This window comes from Eucyclogobius newberryi, unplaced genomic scaffold (assembly GCF_026437365.1).
Source record: "Eucyclogobius newberryi isolate DKJ021-1_F unplaced genomic scaffold, fEucNew1.0.hap1 SCAF_70, whole genome shotgun sequence".
Classification (NCBI taxonomy): domain Eukaryota; kingdom Metazoa; phylum Chordata; class Actinopteri; order Gobiiformes; family Gobiidae; genus Eucyclogobius; species Eucyclogobius newberryi.
In genome coordinates, this window is record NW_027316390.1 from 322,987 (window position 1) to 335,069 (window position 12,083).

The 12,083-nt window shown below is 51.6% G+C and overlaps 1 protein-coding gene across 1 annotated transcript in view; it reads right to left on the bottom strand.

Annotated features, from left to right (window-relative positions):
- Nucleotides 1–12,083, bottom strand: part of sptbn5 (spectrin, beta, non-erythrocytic 5) — a 154,430-nt gene that overhangs the window by 72,890 nt on the left and 69,457 nt on the right. Inside the window, 12 exon segments of the mRNA XM_072436122.1 lie at nucleotides 66–236; nucleotides 305–404; nucleotides 2,238–2,377; nucleotides 3,171–3,614; nucleotides 4,254–4,329; nucleotides 4,403–4,672; nucleotides 5,768–5,898; nucleotides 6,040–6,189; nucleotides 7,918–8,069; nucleotides 8,072–8,138; nucleotides 10,470–10,606; nucleotides 11,141–11,309. Of these exon segments, the coding sequence (XP_072292223.1) occupies nucleotides 66–236; nucleotides 305–404; nucleotides 2,238–2,377; nucleotides 3,171–3,614; nucleotides 4,254–4,329; nucleotides 4,403–4,672; nucleotides 5,768–5,898; nucleotides 6,040–6,189; nucleotides 7,918–8,069; nucleotides 8,072–8,138; nucleotides 10,470–10,606; nucleotides 11,141–11,309 (2,007 nt within the window).

Sequence of the window (12,083 nt, forward strand, 5' to 3'; positions counted from 1 at the left end):
AGCGGGCCTGAGCGGGCCTGAGCGGGCCTGAGCGGGCCTGAGCGGGGGAGAGGACTCGGCGTTACCTGCAGCAGCTGGTCCAGCCGCGCCCTGTTGGCCTCCATCTCCTTCTCCAGAGCCTCGTGCCTCTTGAGTTTGCGCAGGACGTTGGTCGGGTCTCGATACGATTCGTCTTCTGCCACTTTGGACTTCTCGTCCATCCACAGCAGCAGCTCCTCTGCGTCTCTCAGGAACTCCTGCAGACGCAGACTGAGCGCGTGAACCAGGGAAACAGCGCTGCACCTTTACGTAAAGTGTAACTCACCTGGTGTTTCTGAGCGTGCAGAAGCTCCGCCCTTCTCTCGCCGCTGCTCTCCTTCACCTTCCTCAGGACTTTCTGGACGCTCCTGCCCCGCCCTCTGATGCTGGACACAAGGAGGAGCAGGAGGTCCATGTTTAGTCCTGACTCTGGCACCAGCAGGAGGCCGGTCCATGTTTAGTCCTGACTCTGGCACCAGCAGGAGGCCGGTCCATGTTTAGTCCTGACTCTGGCACCAGCAGGAGGCCGGTCCATGTTTAGTCCTGACTCGGGCACCAGCAGGAGGCCGGTCCATGTTTAGTCCTGACTCGGGCACCAGCAGGAGGCCGGTCCATGTTTAGTCCTGACTCTGGCACCAGCAGGAGGCCGGTCCATGTTTAGTCCTGACTCTGGCACCAGCAGGAGGCCGGTCCATGTTTAGTCCTGACTCTGGGCACCAGCAGGAGGCCGGTACATGTTTAGTCCTGACTCTGGCACCAGCAGGAGGCCGCTCCATGTTTAGTCCTGACTCTGGCACCAGCAGGAGGCCGGTCCATGTTTAGTCCTGACTCGGGCACCAGCAGGAGGCCGGTCCATGTTTAGGGTCCATTGTACAACCCTAATGTGGAAATGTATGACGTCTCTACAGAAGGAGAAACTTCACGTTTGAATGTTGTAAAAATCTTTTCCATCAAGCGACTTCTTTTGGATGAAAAAGTGAAAACACTTTGCGGTTTTAGGAAACGATGATTTGACACATTTACTGTACATAATGTTCATGTTCATTTCACTGTTTTATGACTCGTCTTGTAAACATTTTTACCTTTGTAATTATGTGGCCTAATGTTTAAACAGTGGCTACATCATTTCTCCTCTCTGGCCTAGCAATGCTAAGCTAACATACGGTAGAAAGACATTCCAGGGACACGCCCACACCTCTGTAGCCACGCCCTTCAAGGACAGCATCACGTTCTTTAGCGTTTCTGTCACAAACATGATCCACATGAGCAAACGACTTCAAGCATCTTGGTAAAAACATCAATAACATGTTCAGTGTCGTTCGAGTGTCGTTCGGGTGTCGTTCAGTGTCGTCCGAGTGTAGTTTGAGTGTCGTTCGGGTGTAGTTTCGAGTGTAGTTCTGGTGTCGTTCGGTGTCGTTTGGTGCCGTTCGAGTGTCGTTGGAGTGTCGTTTGGGTGTAGTTTGTGTGTCGTTCTGAGTCGTCCGAGTGTTGTATGGTGTCGTTCAGTGTCGTCCGAGTGTAGTTCGGGTGTAGTTCGGGTGTAGTTCGAGTGTAGTTCGGATGTCGTTCGAGTGTAGTTTGGTTGTCGTTCGGGTGTCGTTCGGGTGTCGTTCGAGTGTCGTTCGGGTGTCGTTGGAGTGTCGTTCGGGTGTAGTTTGGGTGTAGTTCGGGTGTAGTTCAGGTGCAGTTCGGGTGTAGTTCGAGTGTAGTATGGGTGTCGTTCGAGTGTCGTTCGAGTGTCTTTCGGTGTCGTTTGAGTGTTGTTCGGTGTCGTTCGGGTGTCGTTCAGTGTCGTCCGAGTGTAGTTCGAGTGTCGTTCAGGTGTAGTTTGGGTGTAGTTCGAGTGTAGTTTGAGTGTCGTTCGGTGTCGTTTGGTGCCGTTCGGTGTCGTTCTGAGTCGTCCGAGTGTCATTCGAGTGTCGTTCGGTGTCGTTCGGGTTTAGTTCGAGTGTAGTTCAGGTGTCGTCCGGGTTTAGTTCGAGTGTAGTTCGAGTGTCGTTCGGGTGTAGTTCGGGTTTAGTTCGAGTGTAGTTCAGGTGTCGTCCGGGTTTAGTTCGAGTGTAGTTCGAGTGTCGTTCGGGTGTAGTTCGGGTTTAGTTCGAGTGTAGTTCAGGTGTCGTTCGAGTGTCGTTCGGTGTCGTTTGGTGCCGTTCGAGTGTAGTCCGAGTGTAGTTTGGGTGTCGTTCGGGTGTCGTTTGGGTGTAGTTTGTTCTTCTCACTGTCGGGAGGCGTAGTGCTGCTGCTCCACCAGGTGATGGCAGCGTTCACTGAAGAGCTCCACTCTTTGGTCCAGCGCTCGGATCAGTTCCTCCAGCTCGTCGTGTCTCCGCAGCAGACTGTACACACTCTCCACCGAGTCCTGGAGGTCAGAGTTCAGATGAGACCTCAGTCCAGAGGTCAAACACCGAGTGAAGGTCAAACACCGAGTGAAGGTCAAACACCGAGTGAAGGTCAAACACAGAGTGAAGGTCAAACACAGAGTGAAGGTCAAACACAGAGTGAAGGTCAAATACAGAGTGAAGGTCAAACACCGAGTGAAGGTCAAACACAGAGTGAAGGTCAAACACAGAGTGAACGTCAAACACAGAGTGAAGGTCAAACACAGAGTGAAGGTCAAACACCGAGTGAAGGTCAAACACAGAGTGAAGGTCAAACACCGAGTGAAGGTCAAACACAGAGTGAAGGTCAAACACAGAGTGAAGGTCAAACACAGAGTGAAGGTCAAACACCGAGTGAAGGTCAAACACCGAGTGAAGGTCAAACACAGAGTGAAGGTCAAACACAGAGTGAAGGTCAAACACAGAGTGAAGGTCAAACACAGAGTGAAGGTCAAACACCGAGTGAAGGTCAAACACAGAGTGAAGGTCAAACACAGAGTGAAGGTCAAACACAGAGTGAAGGTCAAATACAGAGTGAAGGTCAAACACAGAGTGAAGGTCAAACACAGAGTAAAGGTAGAAAGGTTCTGAGCCTCATTTATCGCACTATTAAATGTTCTTTCAGATCCAGTTTACTCAAATACAACATTTCCCGAAATCCCCTTTGTAAATATTTTTCTCTCTAATAAGTCAAAGAAATGTATCGAGAGATTTAAACTTCCTCTGTAAATTTTCAGATATAAATGTCCCAAATATGTGACCTTTTGTTCTCACCCCCAGATCTTTGACCCTGAGTCGGGCTTCGTGTCCGGACAGCGCCGCCTCGATGCGATCTGCTTCCTGGTTCAGTCTGTGAAGCTCCGCCCCTTCCTCTAGACGCTGTTTCCTATTGGTCCACAGCTTGTCCAGCTTGAGGCAGTCCGCTCGGAGAGAGTCCAGAGTGTCCTGGACGTCCAGAGCTGCAGATGTGGGCAGAGCTTTGGCTTCAGCCTGAAGCTCCTGAAGCTTGAGCTGCTGCTGCTCCAGCTCCTCCCTCAGCTCCTGGTGCTGTCCAATCAGAGCCAGTGATGATGTGATGTCAGTGCCAGTGTCGTCCAACAGGAGGCGGTCTCTGGCTGACTCCGCCCAGAGCTGCAGCTGTTTGGACTGAAAGAGGAAATTGTGCAGACGCCGCGCCCCGTCCAGGTGAGTCTGTCTGTCGGCCGCTCGTCCCTTCACCTGAAGAACATCCACAAGTCTGTCCATCACATGTTTACATGTCTGTCCATCACATGTCTGTCCATCACATGTCTGTCCATCACATGTCTGTCCCTCACATGTCTGTCCATCACATGTCTGTCCATCACATGTCTGTCCCTCACATGTCTGTCCATCACATGTCTGTCCATCACATGTCTGTCCATCACATGTCTGTCCATCATATGTCTGTCCATCACATGTCTGTCCCTCACATGTCTGTCCATCACATGTCTGTCCATCACATGTCTGTCCATCATATGTCTGTCCATCACATGTCTGTCCATCACATGTCTGTCCATCATATGTCTGTCCATCACATGTCTGTCCATCACATGTTTGTCCCTCACATGTCTGTCCCTCACATGTCTGTCGATCACATGTGTGTCCCTCACATGTCTGTCGATCACATGTGTGTCCATCACATGTTTGTCCCTCACATGTCTGTCAATCACATGTCTTTCCATCACATGTCTGTCCATCACATGTTTGTCCCTCACATGTTTGTCCATCACATGTTTGTCCTTCACATGTTTGTCCCTCACATGTTTGTCCATCACATGTTTGTCCATCACATGTCTGTCCATCACATGTCTGTCCATCACCTGAGGCGTTCCTCACCTGTCGCAGCAGCTCCTCCAGAGCCTTCACCTCCTTCATGATGGCCTCGCTCTCCTCAGGACTGCAGTCCTCCTTCCTGAAACACAGAAGTGTCCTCAGTGTCCTTCACAAAGCTGAGGATCAGAGTGTGTTGGGCGTGTGTGACTTACATCTTGGCGATGCTCTTCAGGTACGAGATCTTAGCCTGGAGGATCTGGATGTCTCTCAAAGTCTGGTTCTGATCCTCTTCTTCGTGTTTGAGTGTAAATGATCCCACGGGAGCAGAATCCACCGTGTCCTCGTGCGCTGCTTTCAGTCTGTGGAGCTGGTCCTGAAGCTGAGCTCGGGCCTCCTCACAGCTCTGGAGAAAAGACTTCACATCTGCAGAACTCAGCAGCTCTCGACCTTTGTCCTCCTTCTGCCGCTGCAGACGCTCCCACCTGGAAAGAATCAGTCAGTGCCCTCCACGTGACCTCCACATGACCTCCACATGACCTCCAAATGACCTAAACATGACCTCCACATAACCTCCACATGACCTCCACGTGACCTCCATGTGACCTCCACATGACCTCCACATGACCTCCACATGACCTCCACGTGACCTCCAAATGACCTAAACATGACCTCCACATAACCTCCACATGACCTCCACGTGCCCTCCATGTGACCTCCACATGACCTCCACATGACCTCCACGTGACCTCCACGTGACCTCCACGTGACCTCCAAATGACCTAAACATGACCTCCAAATGACCTCCACATGACCTCCACATGACCTCCACGTGACCTCCACGTGACCTCCAAATGACCTAAACATGACCTCCACGTGACCTCCACATGACCTCCACATGACCTCAATGTGACCGTCACGTGACCTCCACATGACCTCCACATGACCTCCACATGACCTCCACGTAACCTCCACCTGACCTCCACATGAACTCCACGTGACCTCCACGTGACCTCCACATGACCTCCACATGACCTCCACCTGACCTCCACGTAACCTCCACCTGACCTCCACATGACCTCCACGTAACCTCCACGTGACCTCCACATGACCTCCACGTGACCTCCACGTAACCTCCACATGACCTCCACATGACCTCCACATGACCTCCACATGACCTCCACCTGACCTCCACATGAACTCCACGTGACCTCCACGTGACCTCCACATGACCTCCACATGACCTCCACATGACCTCCACCTGACCTCCACGTAACCTCCACCTGACCTCCACATGACCTCCACGTAACCTCCACGTGACCTCCACATGACCTCCACGTGACCTCCACGTAACCTCCACGTGACCTCCACATGACCTCCACGTGACCTCCACGTAACCTCCACGTGACCTCCACATGACCTCCACGTGACCTCCACGTAACCTCCACATGACCTCCACATGACCTCCTCAGAGCTCAGTGGAGCTCCTCATACATCAACATCAAGACTTTGACAGTGTTATAAAGAACCATGAGTTTTTTTGCAGATTTTCAGAACTGGTGCTTCACTGTGACAGCTACCTGCTGTTAACCCTCTTTTGACGGCTCTGGACTTCTCTCTGTTTACTATGGTCACTCTTCATTAGCACCTCCCCCATCTTCATGATGTCATCTAGTTGGCCACACCCACTCACCAGCTCCGTCAGGAAATTCTGAAACAGAAGAAACCAGAAGTCATCTGTAAAGGTTTAGTCCTGGTTTAGTCCTGGTTTAGTCCTGGTTTAGTCCTGGTTTAGTCCTGGTTTAGTCCTGGTTTAGTCCTGGTTTAGTCCTGGTTTAGTCCTGGGTTTTACCTCGTATTTGGCCTGGATCACTCCCGGGTTTTCAGCAGCGTTGAACGTGTTCAGGACGTTCTCTTTGTCGTTCATCCAGGACTCAAAGTCGTCACAGCTGCTGCAGAAACGACACAGACGCAGAGCCACCTCCAGAGCCCCAGACTTAGCCTGAGGCACAAAGATGGTTTAGTCCTGGTTTAGACCTGGTTTAGTCCTGGTTTAGACCTGGTTTAGACCTGGTTTAGACCTGGTTTAGTCCTGGTTTAGACCTGGTTTAGACCTGGTTTAGACCTGGTTTAGACCTGGTTTAGACCTGGTTTGGACCTGGTTTAGACCTGGTTTGGACCTGGTTTAGACCTGGTTTAGTCCTGGTTTAGACCTGGTTTGGACCTGGTTTAGACCTGGTTTAGTCCTGGTTTAGACCTGGTTTAGACCTGGTTTGGACCTGGTTTAGACCTGGTTTAGTCCTGGTTTAGACCTGGTTTAGACCTGGTTGTGTGTTGTGTGTCAGGTTGTGTGTCTGGTTGTGTGTTGTGTGTCTGGTTGTGTGTCTGGTTGTGTGTTGTGTGTCTGGTTGTGTGTCGGTTTGTGTGTCTGGTTGTGTGTTGTGTGTCAGGTTGTGTGTCAGGTTGTGTGTTGTGTGTCAGGTTGTGTGTCTGGTTGTGTGTTGTGTGTCAGGTTGTGTGTCTGGATGTGTGTTGTGTGTCAGGTTGTGTGTCTGGTTGTGTGTTGTGTGTCAGGTTGTGTGTCTGGTTGTGTGTTGTGGGTCAGGTTGTGTGTCTGGTTGTGTGTTGTGTGTCAGGTTGTGTGTCTGGTTGTGTGTTGTGTGTCAGGTTGTGTGTCTGGTTGTGTGTTGTGTGTCAGGTTGTGTGTCTGGTTGTGTGTTGTGGGTCAGGTTGTGTGTCTGGTTGTGTGTTGTGTGTCAGGTTGTGTGTCTGGTTGTGTGTTGTGTGTCAGGTTGCGTGTCTGGTTGTGTGTTGTGTGTCAGGTTGTGTGTCTGGATGTGTGTTGTGTGTCAGGTTGTGTGTCTGGTTGTGTGTTGTGTGTCAGGTTGTGTGTCTGGTTGTGTGTTGTGGGTCTGGTTGTGTGTCTGGTTGTGTGTTGTGTGTCAGGTTGTGTGTCTGGTTGTGTGTTGTGTGTCAGGTTGTGTGTCTGGTTATGTGCTGTGTGTCAGGTTGTGTGTCTGGTTGTGTGTTGTGTGTCAGGTTGTGTGTCTGGTTATGTGTTGTGTGTCAGGTTGTGTGTCTGGTTGTGTGTTGTGTGTCAGGTTGTGGGTCTGGTTGTGTGTTGTGTGTCAGGTTGTGTGTCTGGTTATGTGTTGTGTGTCAGGTTGTGTGTCTGGTTGTGTGTTGTGTGTCAGGTTGTGTGTCTGGTTGTGTGTTGTGTGTCAGGTTGTGTGTCTGGATGTGTGTTGTGTGTCAGGTTGTGTGTCTGGTTGTGTGTTGTGGGTCTGGTTGTGTGTCTGGTTGTGTGTTGTGTGTCAGGTTGTGTGTCTGGTTATGTGTTGTGTGTCAGGTTGTGTGTCTGGTTGTGTGTTGTGTGTCAGGTTGTGTGTCTGGTTATGTGTTGTGTGTCAGGTTGTGTGTCTGGTTGTGTGTTGTGTGTCAGGTTGTGTGTCTGGTTGTGTGTTGTGTGTCAGGTTGTGTGTCTGGTTGTGTGTTGTGTGTCAGGTTGTGTGTCTGGTTGTGTGTTGTGTGTCAGGTTGTGTGTCTGGATGTGTGTTGTGTGTCAGGTTGTGTGTCTGGTTGTGTGTTGTGTGTCAGGTTGTGTGTCTGGTTGTGTGTTGTGTGTCAGGTTGTGTGTCTGGTTATGTGTTGTGTGTCAGGTTGTGTGTCTGGTTGTGTGTTGTGTGTCAGGTTGTGTGTCTGGTTGTGTGTTGTGGGTCTGGTGTTGTACCTGGCTCAGCAGCAGCAGGCTCTGGTGCTCCAGCTGCAGTTCTCTCTGCATCTGTTCCACGCTCTCTCTCTCGTACTGAGGGTCTGGGCTCCAGGACGTGTGGATCTCGGTGGTGCTTCGTCTCATGGATCGACTGCGTCGGGGCCGGCTTGACGTCCTGGGGCCCCTGGGGCCCTCAGGGCCCTCGGGGCCCTCGTGGACACTGGAGGAGACGGAATGTTCTAGAGGTGGAGCCTGATGAACAGAACATCTGCTTTAAGGATTCACAAAGTGAGAAGGAAACAAAACGTGTGTCATGTGATCAAGTGCTCCAGGTTCTAAGACCTAAGTCTAGACCTGAGACCTAAGTCTAGACCTGAGACCTAAGTCTAGACCTGAGACCTAAGTCTAGACCTGAGACCTAAGTCTAGACCAGAGACCTAAGTCTAGACCAGTGAGGTCTGGACTCACAGCGTTTGGAGCAGAGAGAGATCTAGAGTGAGGTCTAGAGTAAGGTCTGGAGTGAGGTCTGGAGTGAGGTCTAGAGTGAGGTCTAGAGTGAGGTCTGGAGTGAGGTCTGGAGGGAGGTCTGGAGTGAGGTCTAGAGTGAGGTCTGGAGGGAAGTCTGGAGGGAGGTCTAGAGTGAGGTCTGGAGTGAGGTCTGGAGTGAGGTCTGGAGTGAGGTCTAGAGTGAGGTCTAGAGTGAGGTCTGGAGTGAGGTCTGGGGGGAGGTCTGGAGTGAGGTCTAGAGTGAGGTCTGGAGGGAAGTCTGGAGGGAGGTCTAGAGTGAGGTCTGGAGGGAGGTCTAGAGTGAGGTCTGGAGGGAGGTCTAGAGTGAGGTCTGGAGGGAGGTCTGGAGGGAGGTCTAGAGGGAGGTCTGGAGGGAGGTCTAGAGTGAGGTCTGGAGGGAGGTCTAGAGGGAGGTCTGGAGGGAGGTCTGGAGTGAGGTCTAGAGTGAGGTCTGGAGGGAAGTCTGGAGGGAGGTCTAGAGTGAGATCTGGGGTCTGGAGGGAGGTCTAGAGTGAGGTCTGGAGTGAGGTCTGGAGTGAGGTCTAGAGTGAGGTCTAGAGTGAGGTCTGGAGTGAGGTCTGGGGGAGGTCTGGAGTGAGGTCTAGAGTGAGGTCTGGAGGGAAGTCTGGAGGGAGGTCTAGAGTGAGGTCTGGAGGGAGGTCTAGAGTGAGGTCTGGAGGGAGGTCTAGAGTGAGGTCTGGAGGGAGGTCTGGAGGGAGGTCTAGAGGGAGGTCTGGAGGGAGGTCTAGAGTGAGGTCTGGAGGGAGGTCTGGAGGGAGGTCTAGAGGGAGGTCTAGAGTGAGGTCTGGAGGGAGGTCTAGAGTGAGGTCTGGAGTGAGGTCTAGAGTGAGATCTGGAGTGAGATCTGGATTGAGGTCTAGAGTGAGGTCTGGAGTGAGATCTGGAGTGAGGTATAGAGTGAGGTCTAGAGGGAGGTCTAGAGTGAGGTCTGGAGTGAGGTCTAGAGTGAGATCTGGATTGAGGTCTGGAGTGAGGTCTGGAGGGAGGTCTGGAGGGAGGTCTGGAGGGAGGTCTAGAGGGAGGTCTAGAGTGCGGTCTAGAGGGAGGTCTGGAGGGATGTCTGGAGTGAGGTCTAGAGTGAGGTCTGGAGTGAGGTCTAGAGTGAGGTCTGGAGGGAGGTCTGGAGTGAGGTCTATAGGGAGGTCTAGAGTGCGGTCTAGAGGGGGGTCTGGAGAGAGGTCTAGAGGGAGGTCTGGAGTGTGATCTGGAGTGAGGTCTAGAGTGAGGTCAGGAGTGAGGTCTGGAGTTAGGTCTGGAGTGAGGTCTGGAGTGAGGTCTGGAGTGACGTCTGGAGGGAGGTCTGGAGTTAGGTCTGGAGTGAGGTCTGGAGGGAGGTCTAGAGGGAGGTCTGGAGGGAGGTCTGGAGGGAGGTCTAGAGGGAGGTCTAGAGTGAGGTCTAGAGTGAGGTCTAGAGTGAGGTCTGGAGGGAGGTCTAGAGTGAGGTCTGGAGTGAGGTCTAGAGTGAGATCTGGAGTGAGATCTGGATTGAGGTCTAGAGTGAGGTCTGGAGTGAGATCTGGAGTGAGGTATAGAGTGAGGTCTAGAGGGAGGTCTAGAGTGAGGTCTGGAGTGAGGTCTAGAGTGAGATCTGGATTGAGGTCTAGAGTGAGGTCTGGAGTGAGGTCTGGAGGGAGGTCTGGAGGGAGGTCTGGAGGGAGGTCTGGAGGGAGGTCTAGAGGGAGGTCTAGAGTGCGGTCTAGAGGGAGGTCTGGAGGGATGTCTGGAGTGAGGTCTAGAGTGAGGTCTGGAGTGAGGTCTAGAGTGAGGTCTGGAGGGAGGTCTGGAGTGAGGTCTATAGGGAGGTCTAGAGTGCGGTCTAGAGGGGGGTCTGGAGAGAGGTCTAGAGGGAGGTCTGGAGTGTGATCTGGAGTGAGGTCTAGAGTGAGGTCAGGAGTGAGGTCTGGAGTTAGGTCTGGAGTGAGGTCTGGAGTGACGTCTGGAGGGAGGTCTGGAGGGAGGTCTGGAGTGAGGTCTGGAGGGAGGTCTAGAGGGAGGTCTGGAGTGAGGTCTAGAGGGAGGTCTGGAGTGAGGTCTGGACTCACGGCGTGTGGGAGCAGGGTGAGGTAGGTCTTGGGGAGGACCTGAGTGTTTCCTCGGTCGTCTCGAGCGGTCACTCTGTCTCCGTCAGGCTCGTCCCTCATGATGGTCACCACTTGGTTACGTTCCCATGGAAACTGACCTGGAGCAGACGTCATTATCACATGTACATGTCGCCCTGTTTCCACTGGTTCTGTTTGGATGGTTCAGTCCTAAACGTCTCACCAGGACCAGATCAGGACCAGATCAGGACCAGACCAGGACCAGATCAGGACCAGATCAGGACCAGACCAGGACCAGACCAGGACCAGATCAGGACCAGATCAGGACCAAACCAGGACCAGATCAGGACCAGATCAGGACCAGATCAGGACCAGATCAGGACCAGATCAGGACCAGATCAGGACCAGATAAGGACCAGACCAGGACCAGATCAGGACCAGATCAGGACCAGACCAGGACCAGACCAGGACCAGATCAGGACCAGATCAGGACCAGATCAGGACCAGATCAGGACCAGATCAGGACCAGATCAGGACCAGACCAGGACCAGACCAGGACCAGATCAGGACCAGATCAGGACCAGATCAGGACCAGACCAGGACCAGATCAGGACCAAACCATGACCAAACTCTTTCTTCATGTACAAACGGCTCATGTCGTTCCACACTCTTACCTCGGCTGTACCTGAAGCGCACTTTGGCTTTGCTCTGAGTGTGAGGGGTGGGGCCTGCGGGGCTCCTCCCGCTTCCTGCTCGAGATGATGATGTCACAGCCCGTGGCCCCTCCCCCTCATCTGCAGAGGAGTCGCTGAGCTGCAGAGGTTTGTTCTGCTGCGACTCCGACTGGAAAAAGAGTTAGAACATTTACAGAATGTCACGAGATTTAGTCCAGTTTAACTTCTGATTTAGTCTTGGTTTAGTCCAGGTTCAACTTCTGATTTAGTCTAGATTTGGTCCAGGTTTAACTTCTGATCGAGTCTAGATTTAGTCCAGGTTTAACTTCTGATTTAGTCTAGATTTAGTCCAGGTTTAACTTCTGATCGAGTCTAGATTTAGTCCAGGTTTAACTTCTGATTTAGTCTAGATTTAGTCCAGGTTTAACTTCTGATCGAGTCTAGATTTAGTCCAGGTTTAACTTCTGATCGAGTCTAGATTTAGTCCAGGTTTAACTTCTGATTTAGTCTAGATTTAGTCCAGGTTTAACTTCTGATTTAGTCTAGATTTAGTCCAGGTTTAACTTCTGATTTAGTCTAGATTTAGTCCAGGTTTAACTTCTGATTTAGTCTAGATTTGGTCCAGGTTTAACTTCTGATCGAGTCTAGATTTAGTCCAGGTTCAACTTCTGATTTAGTCTAAATTTGGTCCAGGTTTAACTTCTGATCGAGTCTAGATTTAGTCCAGGTTTAACTTCTGATTTAGTCTAGACTTAGTCCAGGTTTAACTTCTGATCGAGTCTAGATTTAGTCCAAGTTTAACTTCTGATTTAGTCTAGATTTAGTCCAGGTTTAACTTCTGATCGAGTCTAGATTTAGTCCAGGTTTAACTTCTGATTTAGTCTAGATTTAGTCCAGGTTTAACTTCTGATCGAGTCTAGATTTAGTCCAGGTTTAACTTCTG